The 15,338-nt window shown below is 54.7% G+C and overlaps 1 protein-coding gene and 1 long non-coding RNA gene across 5 annotated transcripts in view; one reads left to right on the plus strand and one right to left on the minus strand.

The window, feature by feature from the left end:
* PRDM16 (PR/SET domain 16) overlaps nucleotides 1-14,573 on the minus strand; it is a 213,088-nt gene extending 198,515 nt beyond the window's left edge. For 3 of the 4 annotated variants that reach the window (XM_052691993.1, XM_052691992.1, XM_052691995.1), the window contains exons 1-2: nucleotides 14,504-14,573; nucleotides 14,042-14,125 (exon numbers count right to left, since the gene is read on the minus strand). In XM_052691993.1, the coding sequence (XP_052547953.1) occupies nucleotides 14,042-14,108 (67 nt within the window). In that variant the 5' untranslated portion in view covers nucleotides 14,109-14,125; nucleotides 14,504-14,573. Of the gene's footprint in view, nucleotides 1-3,443; nucleotides 3,552-14,041; nucleotides 14,126-14,503 lie in introns of those variants that run through there. The other variant, XM_052691994.1, reaches the window with a different exon arrangement.
* LOC128085070 (uncharacterized) lies at nucleotides 3,598-7,464 on the plus strand. Its single transcript, XR_008208791.1, has 2 exons — nucleotides 3,598-3,846; nucleotides 4,412-7,464. It is a non-coding gene; the product is annotated as an uncharacterized LOC128085070 (long non-coding RNA).
* Nucleotides 14,574-15,338: the final 765 nt, after the last annotated feature.

The raw sequence follows: 15,338 nt of genomic DNA on the forward strand, positions 1-15,338 counted from the left end.
TTTTTTTTTTTTTTTTTTTTTTTAAGACTAAACTGATTTTAAATCCTTGCTAATTTTTGTTGAAGCGCTAATTACACATCACCGTAATTAGCGGATCAAACCCCCCCCCCCCCCCCCCCCTCCTCACTCACACACACACACTCCTTTCGCTGCCCGGGTTCTTTAATTGCCTAATTGAACAGATCCGGGGCAGGGCGGGCGGCAGGGGCTGCGCGGCGGCGGGTCCGGCCGCACCTGCGCGGGGTTGCGCGGGCGTGGAGATAGCGCCGGGCCGGGCCGTTCGGGATGCGCTGCCCGTGGCATTGCGGCTCCCGGAGCCCATTCCGTGCTCGTGTCCTCCCGCGGATCTGGGGAGAGATGCGGTGAAGGAAGCAGACGCCTCGGAGATGTAATAATAATAATAATAATAATAATAAGGCTCCAAAATTAAAAGCCTCCCAAAAGCTCCGTATATTTTTGTCTTTCGTGTGCGCCGCGCTCTCGGCGCTGCCCGCTGGACGCGGAGAAATCCGCTCCGTGAGCAGCGGGATCGGCCCCGCGCTGCCCCGCAGCCATCGGCCGGGAAGGGACGCGGCGCTCCCGCAGCCCACGGAGCCGCTCCGGCTCTGAAACTCGCGCTGCGACTCCAACTTCGTCCCGTTCCCGACGCTAAAAAACAAACGGGGCTGCGGGAGCACCGGCCGCCTTTCTCCGGCACGAACGTTTATTTTGAACTTAAACCGCAACCACCGCTCACCCGCGTGTGGTCTGCGAGCCCGTTTGTACTTTGCAAAGCCGGCTCGAAGAGTCGAAATGGAACGAATTGGCGGCGTGCGGACGGCACCGCGCTCCGATGTTTGCCGCCCGGCCTCGCTCCGCCGTCACGGGGAGCTCCGGGACTGCCCCGCGGACGGAGCCCCGAGCCGGGGGGGTCACAGCTCGGCCGGCGGTACCGCCACCCATGCCGGGCCGGGGGGCGGCGGGGCTCAGCCCGGCGGTGGCCGCCCCGCATCGCACCGCACCGCCGCCCCTTGCCCCGACTTTCCGGCCCTGCCGGCGCACCGCAGCGAGCCGAGGCCGTTCCCGGCCCCGATACCTGCGCCTTCCTCCTCGCGAGTCGGCTCCGAATCGCCCGGAGTTCCCCTCTCACCCCCACCCCGGCTCGCACACGCACATTCAACCCCTTTCCAAGTCAGGTAATAGAGTCGAAGTCCCAGAGGAGCTTCACATCTGCTTAAAATATTGTCCAATGAAATGAAATTCTACAACGTAGCCGTGGGTTTCCTACAACCGCCGCACGCCGCTCCCCCCCGGGTACATCGCGGTGCGGTGCGGGCACGGAGCGATCGGTACCGACCCGGAGCGACCCGCAGCCCCGCGTCCGTGTTCCAGCAGTTCTGCAAATAAATACTCCTGGGATAGTGAAACCTTAGCTGCGGGCTACTGTTTGGAACCGTGATCCCTCAAAAATCCTCCGCTGAAACCCCATAAACCGTTGGGCCTTGTATTGTATTAAACACCTGATGTTAATCAGAGCTTCCGAGCGGCCCTGTCCCGCAGTGCCCGCCCGAGGTCGGAGCTCCCGGCGCCCACAGATGAGGGCCGGGGGCAGCGGGCACGCATGGAGCCCGGCCGGCTTCGGGAGGAGAGAAAAGAACTTTTTAAATGGAAAATAATCATCATAGTAATAACTAAAATAAAATAACGTCGATAATATTGCACTGTATTCAACCTCGCTGGCACAGCGCTCTGAAAACTGCTCCTTAAAACAACGCAACTCGAGCCGACAAGCGACAAGGATTTGGCTTTTCTTTTCTTTCTCTTTTCTTTCTTTTTTTTCCCTCTCTTTTTTTTTTTTCTTTCTTCTTTCTTTCTTTTTTTTTTTTTTTTTTAATGGAAAATGTTATTATTTGAGTGCTTGTTCTTCAAACCACTTTATTGTAAAAATAAAAGGAAATCAAAGCCCGGCGGTTCCGCCGCTGCCGCTTCCCGCACGCGTCGCAGCGCGGATCGCGGGGCGGCCCCGAGCGGAGCTGCGCTCGTTGGGGCGCGGAAAGTGCGCGGCTGCGGAACAACGCACGCGGCTGTGGGAGCGGGGGAAGCTCCGCGGGGTGAGACGCGGCCTCGGGGCTGCGGGACCGGAGAGTTTCGGAGAGCGGAGCTGCGGGCCGCGAGAGAACTCGGGTACGGAGCGAGCGAGAAGAGGGAAAATAAATGAGAAAAGGAAAGGGAGAAACGGCCCCGTAGCGCTACAGAATCTCGGCCGAGGGCTGCGCTGTGATTTCGGCCACGACGAGAGCGGGGTCGGGCCGCTGCTCCGAGGCCCGTCAGCGCCGAAAGCCCGAACCGAGCGCGGGGTGCGCGGTCCTCCCGCAGCCCCTGGCCCGCACCTGAGCGCGGGATTTGCGCTCCCTCGGCCGAGTCCGACCGGCACCGCCAGCTCCAGACGCGCGGAGCGGCGCCGCTATTCCCGCTGCTCCAGGAAGCTCCGGGACCCCCGGACCCCCCAACGCGGAGCCGGAGGGGAACAGAAAGTACGGAATAAGGGCAGGAAGGCACGGGAAGGCGGCCCCGGCCCGGGGGAAGGCACTGAGCGGCCGCGGTGGGGTTTTCTGCCCCGTTCCTCCCCGCCGAAACCGCGCTCCGCTGAAAATCCGGCCTGAAACGACTCGAAAGAAAGAAAGGAGGAAAGAGGGGCCGGGAGAAGACGGAGGAAAAAAAGCCGCGCAAGACTTACGAGCTGCAATTCCACCCCCAAGTAAATTTTAAAAAATTAAAAATTAAAGACACTCCCCCGCTCCCCTCCCCCCCCCCCGCGCCGCTTCTCCCCCGGCCCGGCCCGCAGCGCTGCCCGATGCTCCGGCCCTGCGCGGGGCCGCTCCCGCTACGCGTTCTCTCCCTTCGCCCTCCCGGATAATTGTTTCCGAGGCTGGAAGGGCCGCTTTTTTTATTATTATTATTATTTTTCTTTTCCGTTTGTCTGTGCTGTCTCTCCCCCCCCCCTTCATCCCCCCATTACCCCCCCACCTCCAGCTCTAAGTCTCTTTGCATCGCGCAGGCAGATGCCAAACGCAGACCTCTAGCGCCCACTATTTCAAAAGCCAGGAATATTATTTCACAAGACTTGGAACGACTCAATAAAAAAAAAAAAAAAAAAAAAAAAAAAAAAAAAAAAAAAAAAAAGTTGCTATCCCCTTTCGTCAACTTCGAGCTAACTTTCGCTTTTCTCCCCCGGCCGCCGGCCCCGCGCAGCTCTCCCTGTGCCCGCGGCTTCCACTCCCCGGGCAGCGCGGAGCAGCGCGGGGCCGCCAGGGCTGCGCGCACCCGGAGCGAAGAGCGCGGCTCCCGCCGCCGCCGCGGGCGCGCAGAGGGGCTGTGGGCGCGCAGCCCCCGGCCCGGCTCCGCGCGGCGCTGCCCGAACCCCGCGGCGGCGGTACGCGGAAGAAGGGAGAGGAAGGACCTACTTTTGGGCAGTTTTCTCGCCCTCGCCTTGGATCTCATCGTGTCGGCTTGCGGATTCCTCTCCTCCTCCTTGAGCCCAGAAGCAGCTACACACTATCTTCATCTCCCAAGCATTGTCAGTTTGGACACCTTCGCACATGCGCACAGAGCATTCAATCTGACACCCTCACCAGGGCCAAAAAAACTTTCCAATGTATTCATCATCATCGGGGTGGTTGGTTTTTTTTTCCCCTGTCCTATCCTCTTCTCCAGACCACTTATCTCTGCCCCCTCCTCTCTCCGCGCACCAGCGCAGCCTTCCCCCGATCTGCCCCTTTAAGACAGACGCGCAGCGCTCCGACCCCTCCGCGCAGCGCCCCTCGGAGCGGACAGTGCCCGCGGACCCGGGTGCCATCCCCGAACGAGGTGATTATCGCTGTTATTCCTGCTATTCTTACTATTACTTGATAGCAATGCCGTCGAGAGTTTGTTCACGGGTGTCTCCTCGGAATTCGTACGCGTTTTAAACGCGCTTTTCTTTTTAATCCGAAATATACATAGATATATAATAACGATTATTTACAGCAACTTCTCAACGAGTTTGTTTATTTTCTCCCTTTTTACCCTTTTCCTCCTCTTGCCCCTTTCTGCGTGGGGGGGTTCCTGACTCCTAACCAGCACCAACTTACACTCTGTGCCGTACCGGCACGGCTCTCTTTTGTACGGGGATATTTATTTTAACTACCGGCGTCGCAGAGTTCAGCGGTAAAGCTCTTCCTACCCCAATTTATTCACTCATTTCGACGCGTTTTGACCGGGAATATATATATATATATATCTATGTATATATATAAAATAAAACAAAGCGAATGCAGCGGTGCTGCTGCCCGTGCCCCGGGGCCACCCAGGCCCAACCGAGCCGGGCTGGGCCGAACCGGGCCGGGCCACCCGGGGACAGCGGGTGCCGGTGCCGCTTTCTTCTGCGTTCCAGGTGCCGCTGGGAGCGCTCCCGAGGGAACGGTCGCTGCCTCGCCGGGGGAAGCCGAGAGACCCACGGACAGCCGAGAACAGGGGGGTGAGAAACCAAATATATATAGATGTACGATCATAACACCAGTAAACCCAAACGGTGCCCGTCGTCCCCGGAAGGGAAGGTGGAGGGAGAGCGGGCAGCTCCTCTTTGAAGAAAGGAGCGAAGTGTAAATAGCCCGGTGATTGATGTGCTGTCTTTGACTGCGGAGAAAGCACTGTTTGAATTCAAGTGGCCAGGTCAGATGGTCACGGAAGAAGGTTGAAAGGTAGGATTTAATGAGATTAATATGGAGAGAGGGAAAGCGCGCGCCTTCGCCAAGCTTCCCCAAAATAAAGGGCTACGGGGACGCGCTGATGGCCGCGCACCGACGGGGGAACCCGGAGCGCAGCCTCCGCGGGTGCGCCCGGAGCCGCAGGTGGGACTGGGGGCCGCGCTGCCCCTCCGCAGTGACCTCCGGCTGCGGCTGGGAGCGGCGCAGGGCCCGGCGGGTGTCGGAGCCCGCGTTAGAGGGACGGCGGCGGAACGGGAGCCCGAACGCAACCCCCGCGTCCGGAGGAAGGGAAGGAGCAGCCACGTGTCGCCCGAACGCTGAAGCGGTGCGCGGAGGTTCCTTCCTCGGAACGCGTGGGGAGACCCGGGCGTGGGTAAACCGAGCCGAGCCGCTCCGGGAAACGGGATCCCTCGTGGCTGCGATTCGCTGAAATATTTCTCCCCGCGACCTCGGCGGCTGCTTCTCTCCGAGGGGAAGGGAAAAGCGCAGCTTCGAAACGCTGCCCCGTTCATTTCTGCCCTTTCCCGGCGGCCCCGACCCGAAGGAACGCCGCGCTCAGGTGAGCGCTCCGTGAGCCCCGGGCCGGGAACACGGCGAGCTCCGCGGATCTGCGCGGGGCTCAATACGGCCCCGCAGGGAATTGTGCTGGGGACAAAGCCCTGCACCCCCGAGTTCCGATTCTCCACAGCAAATAGTTCAGTTCCTGCGGTAAATGAGAGCGCAGCAGAGCCGCGCGTCACCGAGACCCACTCGCGAGTATTTTAAGAGATGAGAAATGTTTTCGGGGCTGTGTGTACGCGGACACTCACCCTCCCACCCCCCCACCCCCCCCAAAAAAAAAAAAAAAAGCTTTATTTGACTCTTCTGCAAAGGAAGGCACCGAGGAGCGATCGAAAGATCGAAAATCGCCGCGCGTCCCGGCGCCGCGTGGCCGAGCCGAGCCCTCGCGTTTCTGTTCTCCTGTTTCCTTCTTGCTGCTGCCGCGGTGCTGGGGGGGGGGAGGGGGCAGCGGGGGTCCCTGCGATGGGGGGTTGAGAGGCGAGGGGTAAAAAGAAAACGAAGAAAAAAAAATTGAAGGGAACGAATTTTTAAGCGAGGTGCGCTGGCAGAGGACGGCAGAGCTGTGCCGGCCCCGAGCGGCGCGTCCCCGCCGGCACCGGGCGCAGTGCGGGGCTCGGGGCACAACCACAGCCGTTCCCATCCCGCAGCGGCGCAGCCTACACCTGTTGGAGCGCTTCCACCCAGAATGGGAAATTAATGAGCGGGGAGGGAGGGAGGAAGGGAGAGGGGCCCGGCCCGGGTGGCCTCAAGGAGCCCGCAGCGCCCGGCCCCGCTGGGAGACCCCCGCGGGGCGATGCGCAGAAAAGCGCATCCCGGACCCTTCTCCCCTCTGTGCCAGGGGTCCGACCCAGGGCTGAGGCCAACGGAACCCGCGTATTAAGGCTCTACAGAGCCCACCTCTGGCTGCTGTTCGCAGCTCCGTGTCTGCTTCCCGGCCCCGCTGCCACCCGTTGCAGCACCGGGCGCCGCACGAACTGCGGAGGGGCGGCGATGCGCTACGGGCACCGCGAACCCCATCCTAAGGGCAGCCCCGTCCCCAGCGGCCCTCGGGCTCACGGGGAGGCGGGGAGAATCGGGACACGGCCCTTCGCCACTTGTTGTGCCCAAGTTTAAGCACTAAAGAAGATTAAAATGGTTGGGACGGCGCGGCTCGGCGGCATCTCCGCACACGCAGCGGAACCCTTCTCCCGTCCCGAGGATTTGCGCATAAATTCCTCATTGTTTCCGCGCAGCATCGCGGGGAGATTAGAGCAGGAATTAATATTTTAAACTACGCAAATGCCCGTGGCACAGGACGGGTCAGCGAGCCCCGAGAATGTCACACGCTTCCCCGGAGCTTTTCCCTTTCTAATCTGCCATTAATAAGCGGAGGAAGCACCCACACAACGACCACATTGTAATTAAGGGCTGCCTTAAACGCACGCAATCAAAGAGCCGCTCGCCCCGCCGGTGCCAAGGAATTTCATCACCTTTCGGGCCCGGCTGCGTGCTGCGGGCACAAGGGGGCGGATAAGGACAGCGCTGGGGGCGGCGGGCAGCGCACCCCGACCCCGCACCCCGCCTCAGCCTCCCTAAACCCTTCAAGATCTCCTTCCCGAAGAATTTCCCCCGCTCCTTTTTCAAGTGCTTTTGTTATATTTATTCTTCCTACTTATTTTTATTATTCTCAGATGCCTTTCAGAATGACTGGGAAGCACAAGGACAGAAAAACGCGTTTTGTGCATCAGCCGCGCTGCTTTGCGCTCTCACACTCCCTCAATTTATCTGCGCGCAAAAGCCGCGCAGCGCAGCGCTCTCCTGCAGCTCGCTGCCCCACCAACACCTCTCCCTGCACCGAAACACGCTCAGCAGACGCTGCCCTTCTTATTTCTAGCAGAAGCTCTGGCTCTCCCAGCCCTGTAAACACGCGGTATAAATCGGCCCTTTCGGATTTTCCCCCCAAACCGTTCCCAGCCCCAGAAATTCCTCCGAATTCGTTACGCTGGTCGAGGCCGCGCTTTGCAGGGCCGGGGAAAGGTAACATCGCCCGTCTGAAAATAACGAGTCACGACAAGAAAAGCGACGTTCACGTGTGAATATCGAACTTCAACCGTATTGTTACCGCCGCCGTAAAAGAAACGCAGCAGCTTGCTTTATTCCAGGAGAGCGCGGCCATTAAAGAGAACTTGAGGAACCCTAACGATTATTTCTTTCAGACGTCGGAACGCGGCCGCGCAACGCGTGGGGAGGAACGCGGGCGGGCAGCGGTGCGCGCTGCGCGGCGGGGCGATGCGGGCAGCGGTCGGGGCGCCCCGCACTGCTTTCTCAGCCCCCGCACACTGCGCCCGAGGCAACACACTGGGTACGTCGGTTTTCCCCTCGCACTTAGCGGCACGGCCCTTCTCAAGGTGAAGGCGCGGAGCCGCCGCGGTTTCCTCTGCGGGGCTGCAGCAGCGCAGCGCTCCGGGGGGCTCGCGGCCCCCGCACCCCAAAAGATATTTCCTCGATTAAAGCTTTACGGGGCGGTAGGGTTAGAGGTGGGTGAGCGAACCGAACCCCGGCAGCACTTCAGGCGCTGCCCGCCGGGCGGCCCCCGCCCCACCCGCTGTAACGGCCAACACCCCCCTTATGCCCCCCCATCACTTCGGACTGCAGCGGAGCCTTCGCACGCTCTCCCCCCGCTGACGCCGGCTGTATAATTATTAGCTATTAATTGAGTTCAAGACCTTTTATGGCTATGGGAAATGAGGAGTCCGACCACTAATCCCGAGAAGGGTCTGCGCGCAGCCAACAGCTATGAAAAAGCCATCCAGGGCTGGCTGGGCCCGGCCTGACACAGTGCCCCTGGGGGCTGTGGGGGGAAGCATTAACGGGGGGGGGAAAAGAAAAAAAGGAAAAAAAAAAAGAAAAAAATAATTAGGTGAAAATTACAGAAACTTTAAGCCGTCGGATTGCATTAAGGAGGGCCTTTCGGAGGCCGCCCCGCTGAGGTGGGGGGACCCTGGTGGGGGTCCCCGCACGGCCATCCCACGCCGGGCAGTGCTGCGCTCCGAGGGACGCAGCCTTATCTTGCCGCGCTGCCACCTTCCAATTAAAGTGCCCCAAATTGCCAAAAGGCTGATTTGCATGCAAGGGGCTGCGTTCAAAGATGCTAACGCATTGTCTCCCTCTTAGAACTTAACATTTCTCTCTTCAGTCCCCACTTGAAAGAAGTTTTAGAACAGTATTCAAAGACTGTCCAAACGAACAAAACCTTCCCCTTTGCTCGGGAGAGAAATCCGGTGTATTCAACACGAGGGCATATTCTCAGAAGTTTGCACATTTTGTTTTCAAGGCTGTATTGGTGGTGCCTTTTTCCTGCAAGCTTTATTTTTCTTTTTCAGAGCGCGACTCAGACGCCTGAAAAAGATTATTAAAATAGAACATCATACAGATTTTTTCTTTTTTTTTTTTTTTTTTTTGCACTGTTTGGAATTACTTTCCTGGAAGACTTTTTGTGCATATCCCCCCCAAGTCATAATTAAGAACACTTTTTTTTTTTTTTTTTTGCTAGCAAACAGGAAAAGCAGAAAAAAAAAGAAAGAAAGAAAAAACAGCAACACAAATCAACCCCATTTCCAAACGCTCCTTTTGCTTTAAGCCCTCCCAAAGCTCTGCGCATGGGAAACGCTTCTCTGCCCCAAATCCACCTGAAAATCGAGCAGGTATCGGTCATGGGCAGCGGAACGAATCGACGGCCGGCAAAGCCCGCAAAGCTCGGCGAGCGCTGAGTTTCCAAAAGCTTCCTAAAAAAACCCGACACGATCTTTGCTCCCCCCCCCACCCTCCAATCTTAAGGCAGCCACCCCAGCGAAACGAGGATGCTGAACTCCTTTTGCAAACGCGATGAACTGCAAAGAGCCGCCGGCAGCTCGTTTACGAGCAGCTCCTTTTTACAAAGATGCGTAAAGGGCGCAAACAGGGACCCCACGGGACGCGAACATTTTTTATTAATTTAATACAAAGCAGCTTAAAAATAATAATAATAAAGCAGTTGGGAGCATAACTGGGGCTGAGGAATGACAACAGCAGGGTGCGGTGTGACCCCCCGGGGAGCAGCGGATGGCACAGGGACGCACGGGGACCCACCGAACCCCCGCCCCCTCCCCACGGCGCACCGCAGCCCCCCGGTTTTTCCACCTCCGGAGCTTCCCCTCTGCCTTAAGGCACGGGGATCGCTCCAGTGGAATAATGCGCAGAGCACAAAGAGCGCCTGTCCTCGGGTTGGTAGATCATAAGCAGGGACGGGAAAGTATTTCACGGCGCCTGGCGAGTTCCCGGCGCTGCCTCCATTCGCCTCAGCCCAAGGGAAAGCCATCAGGACCAGGAGTTCATTTAGATTTAACAAATTAATGAAGACTTACTGCAGAAAGTAACTCTGAGAACATGTGTTAAAACGCAACAGAAAGAATTTCATCGATTTCCATGCGAGATGGATGGTGTCCAGGAAGAATGAGTCACCCCGGTTCCTCGAGCGGAGCGCACGGAGCGGGGCTGCTCCACGCATGGGCTGGGACCGCTGCAGCGCTGCTCCGGGTGGGCAGCGCCTCGGGAACCGAGCAGCTCTTCTCAGCACCTGAGAGCAGCGGTTTGGCAAACCCATCTCTGCCCCGGTATCGCTTCAGCTACATGGAACCGCTCAGCCCAGCAGAGGCGCACAGACAGGACCGAGCAGCCCGGCGGTTAAGGCACAGGGAAGGGAGCACTGAGCCTCTTGTGCACAGCACAGCAATGCCCCATTCGAGGCTGTTAGTCCTTCTGCTACATTTTTTTTCCTCCCCCACCCACATATTTACTGTTCTACTTTACAAGGGTTTGGTCTCATCACCACATGAGAGATAGAGATTCTTGAAGCCCCCGAAGCATTCCCTTACCAGCTCTGTTCTGACACTACAGAGGTGATCCATTGCACCCAGTTTAACTAATGGAGAAGCCTCTCCAACCCACGGGCACATTCACTGCAGCACTTTTTATTTCACAGGTGGAAGAATGAACTGTCACATCTCAAGGGAATGGGACGAGCTGAAATCTCAAGGTACACCGATGGGAGCAATGGAGCAACAAATGCTGCAGCACTGTCAGTTTTTGCCTCAGAAGCTCTGTGCGCAGCTGGGTTTGTGGATGCCATGATCCATTCATGCTTCTATCAGCCTATAGTCAAGTCCATGGGAGTTTCAGCCTTGCTGTTTGGTTTTCACTCTGCAAATTGTCCACACAAGCACTATGACAGCACAGGGAGCTCAGCAGCTCTGTGATACACTAATTGATGGATAGCTGGAAGAGGCAAGCTTCATTTCAAAAAGCAGTTAGAAAATGAAATGCAAATATATACAAAATATTTAATGGTTTCTGTGAATATAAATGTCCCTCTACCTTATGACTGCTATTTTCCAGCCAGCTTTCCAACCAGAGCAGTCTCTGCACTTCTGTATCTACAATTGTACCATTTATAAGGCAGTGGCCCACCTTGCCCATGTGCTTGTTCCTACAGTGACTCATATTCCACTGGGTTTATTCCTGTGAAGACTTTGTGTTGAAACAGAGGAAAGAGCAGAAACACCACATTTAGGAAAACATGCTTGTCATTCCCTGTCAAAAACAGAGCTCTGCTTTACCTCCTGTGCAGGAGATCCCCTTTTACAATGGGCATAGCATTCAAAATAAAAATTAATTTGATACCTGGGCCAAGTAAAAGCTTTGCTGAATGGCAGAGCTTACTCGATATCTGAAAAATAGCCTTTCTAGAGGAATACCCAGAGAAGAAACAAACTCATAAATTACCCAGCTAAGGCATGGTGGAGTAACTTCACTTTCATGCTATCAATACAAATCCCCTCCAATCAAACTGCCCTGAGAAAGGTTACCACTGCTTGCTGGCAGCACTGCCTGAATTCAAGGAGGAATTAAGTACCCATCACTGCAGTGCAAGGTCCCAAGCAGCACACAAAGCCGTGCACACCACCAGGTTCTGCAGGGCCATTCCTTCCCTGCCCTCCCAATTCAAGAGCAGCACACAACCCCTGCCTGGTAGATCTCAGCACCACAGCTGTGCCAATGGAGAAGCACTGGGGGGCCACGGCAGCTCCTCCTCTTGCAGACATGGGGATTTCAGCTTTAGCACATTCAGGCACTACAAACCACCCGTGGTGGCAGTCCTGCAGGTAAAACTGTATCCAAATGACAAGACCTTCAGAAATCAATTATCTCCAGTACCGCCTGCACACACTGAGGTCAGTATTCAGCTGCCCTCTTGATATCAAAAGGAAGAAAAAGAAAAAATGGACAAGGAGCTTCCCAACCAATAATTGCAATTAAGAAGTTGCAGCTCAAGAAATCAAAGGCACTGGTCTCAAGTTTCAGCCCTCCCTCATCATTTCTGTACACCACAAAAAGCAAAATAAAGTCTGAAACACCAAAAAAAAAAAAAAAAAGCAAAGTACTGTCAGCTCAGAGCACAAGCAGTTAACATTCACAAGCAGTTAACCAGAGAAATGCCTCCTTATGTGCACCATCACTTGTACCTGGCACCTGCTGTGCCACACAGGGAGCAGAATCCCAGTTCTGACAGGGCTGTGATGCCCCAGGTAACAGCTGCAAAGCCAAAGACCTGAGCACAGCACCCAGCACCCCAGCCATTCTCCTCTGCCCAGCATTAAGGCCCACTGCCTGAGCCCCTCCTGGTTGCCCCATGTGCTGCCCCCCAGCAGGGCTGTCCCCACAGGAGAGGGAAGAGTCACAAGAAGCATTTCTGATCCTAAAGCAGCACAGCGAGCTGCAGGTCTGCACACACCCAGCAGAGCAGGAACACCTTGGTGGGCATTTCCAGAGCATTTCATTCTCATGGCACCCCAGGCAGAGGCCCTGCAGAGAAGCACTGCTCCACGTGGCTGTCAGACTGACACAAGCTTCCACATCCTCCACCTCTCAGCTACACAACAGCACCAGAAATGCTGTTTCCTCCATACACCCCAAACCTGCCTCTGGTTTTCTCTGCTGACTATTCAGTGCCCTGAAACAGCTGTGTCACGAGCTGCTGGGCTACCACTCAGCTGCAGTTCGGTTCCTTCGGTATAAATGAGATGAGGAAATAGTTTCATTTCTCTAAAGTATAAAGTTAAATAGAGTGAACTGAAGTTTCTTTAAAAATAATGGAGTGAGATCACCCGTACAGTGATTTAAACGCCTCAAATAAGAGCAGTGCTTGGGTTTAGTGAGTACAGCCTGGGGAATGGGAGCCCCAGCTCCAGCCTTTGGGGGATGCTCGGGGGGGAACATGTTTTCTATGCAATTATTACCAGCAGCTTTTTAGCTCAGCTCAGAATGAGAATCAATTACAGATCACAAAGCAACTTGATGTTTCCAAGGGAATCTGAGTCTTGTTATAATGCTCAGCCAAACAAAGCATTGAGACAGAGAAGGACTCATCCCCAGGCACTCTGGCCACCAAAGCCAGCTGCTGGGGCAGCACGAGGACACAGCACTGTAAAACGTGGGACACACAGAGAAAGCTGCAGGCACGTGGCCATCCCAAATCCACAGTACAGTCAGAGCAACAGGAACCCAGAACACATCACTCAGTAATAGAAACACAGCAGTACAGTCGATGAGAAGAATCTGTGCTTTTGTCACCGAGATTGCTGCATTTTATATACAGAAAAATTACCATGGAGGAATTTTATTCTGGAAGGATGAGAACATTAAACTTCTTTTTTTATGGGAGAAACAGAGATACAGAACTAGCTCGAAAACTGAAAATCTCTCATGCCCTGATCTATAAATAAAACTAGTTGGGATTTTCTTTTGTACTAAATTTAAAGGAAAGCCTTTTCCATAGAGAGTTTTCTTTAAAACAAACTATGCCCCAGAAGGAATGTAATGACGGTGTTTCCAACAAGCAGCATGAATGAATTAAACAATAAACGCAGTAAGAAAGCAGCTGCATTTTCTGTAATAGAAGCAGATGGATTTGCAGCTCAGACATGGCTGCGTTCTCAGGAAGGAGAGGACAACCCCTGACACTCCATCCAGGGCCTTGGTTTCAGTGCAGTTCACACTCCAGCATCACAAAGACCTTCGAGGTCAGCTCCAGTGACCAAATTCTACATTTTATTGCATACTGCACCAAATCACTCAGCTCTCTCCTGCACATCATTTACAGTCCATGCAGGGGAAAGGAGAGAAGAGGAATCAGCTCTGTTGGACAGTCAGGCCAGGTCCAGCATCAGCACACAACAACCAGAGCCCAAATCTCATCCTTGTTCAATCTCACCCCTTTGGAGAGGAACCTCGGGGTCTTCTGCAGTGCCTCAGCTCAAATCCCCCACTTCTCCCTCCTCCTTACACCTCCCAGTATCCCACCAGCAACACATGTGCAGCAATCCCACAGTCACAGCAAGCTCAGGGGCACTGCAGAGACCTGCTACACTTCTACACAACAGCAGCTTTTGCTAATTAGCCCAGCAACAGACACTAATTACACTCATTTCATGTTCCAAATAGATACCATCACCTTTAACTCCTCAGCAAAGCACTAACTCAGGAGCACCAAACACACAACACCACGTTCCACTCCAGAACCAACAGTACTCAAATTAGAGCAGGTGACCCTGCAGTAAACCAGGCTTCCTAGAGAACAATATCTTAACAATTAAGTGCAACTTCGCCTTTAATTTACCTCCAGCCTCAGAACTTCCCACCACCAGGATTTTTAGACAAGAAATAGCTTTTCTCCTACTTACATTTGCTGGTTTCTTCTCCCACTGCAGCAAAGAGACATCTCCTGATGCCCAGAAATTGGGTCCCCATAACAGCAGCAATCAGACCTGTAAGAAACACTGCACCATTAGACAGAAGGAGACAACTTATTTCCTTACAGTAGCTTCCCCCCAAACCCCACTATAGCCTAACAGCTACAGGCAGCAAGTCAGGAACTCCTGAAGCCCATAGGGAAGCAGTTGGGATTCAGTTTTTCTTCCCAATACAAAAGCTCCCAATATCACAGAGGTTCCCGCTAGAGCCACAGGTTGCCCAGCACCTTGCTGACATGCACCAACTACAGGCATATTTCAGTGAGCCACAACATTGAACGCAGCCACAACACAAAAGCACAAAACAGCACATATTTAGTTTGTGTGGCTTCGATTCTTAACACTAAAGAAGCCTTCAGACCCTACTTCAAAGGGGGCAAAGAACACACACACCTCAGAGCAGGCACAAGTCCCCTCACTGATGGCTGAACACTGGCAGCAACCTCCTCCTCCCACAGCAGCCTCAACCTTCTGGAAAGTTCTCCAGCCCCACTTATATATAATTAGTCAGTTTGCCACAGGTGCCTTGATTAAGGTGAGTGGAGCCAGCTGGACTTCATTCAGCTCATCAGGCCTTGCTCCCCTTGCAGCTGGCCATGGGCAGCCCTGTGCCTGCAATGCGGTCAGGCTGCTCCCCTGGTGCCAGGGCAGCAATGAATTTCCTTATGGATCCACCCATATTGGGAAGGATGAGGTGAAACCATCGCAATAAAAATGTTTTCTAAGCATTCTGATAAACCGGATGGGTTCCTCTTGAATGTCAGAAAGGAAAATGGATTTACTGCATTACAAATGGAGGCACCACCTCGTGCTGAAGCAGCTCAGCTGCCTGGGCAGAACAGAACCAGCAACTGATGAGCTGTGGGTAGGGGGTCAATAGTTCACAGCACCACCTGGAGCTCCTGTGTGCCACTCAGGCCCCGCATGTGCTGGGGGCTGCCCAGAAGAGCCCGCTATGGCAGTGCTGGTGAATGTGGCCACTGTGGGGCAGAGCCCATCTCCTCCATGAGGATTGCTGGGCATCCCCAGTGCTCTCCTTTCACTTCTCCTGACGTTTATTTACAGTAACTGCATGTTTCACAAGCACAAGGAGTCAGCTTCCTCCTGCACACCATGCAAATGCACAAAGTGCAGCTCTGTCATTTCACCTGCTGATATTTCTGTTTCCAGAAGAGAGCAGGAGTGTTGCTAAAGGATAAAAACCAACACGCGCACGCAAGCCTTTCCC

This window comes from Tympanuchus pallidicinctus, unplaced genomic scaffold (assembly GCF_026119805.1).
Source record: "Tympanuchus pallidicinctus isolate F22 unplaced genomic scaffold, pur_lepc_1.0 scaffold29, whole genome shotgun sequence".
Classification (NCBI taxonomy): domain Eukaryota; kingdom Metazoa; phylum Chordata; class Aves; order Galliformes; family Phasianidae; genus Tympanuchus; species Tympanuchus pallidicinctus.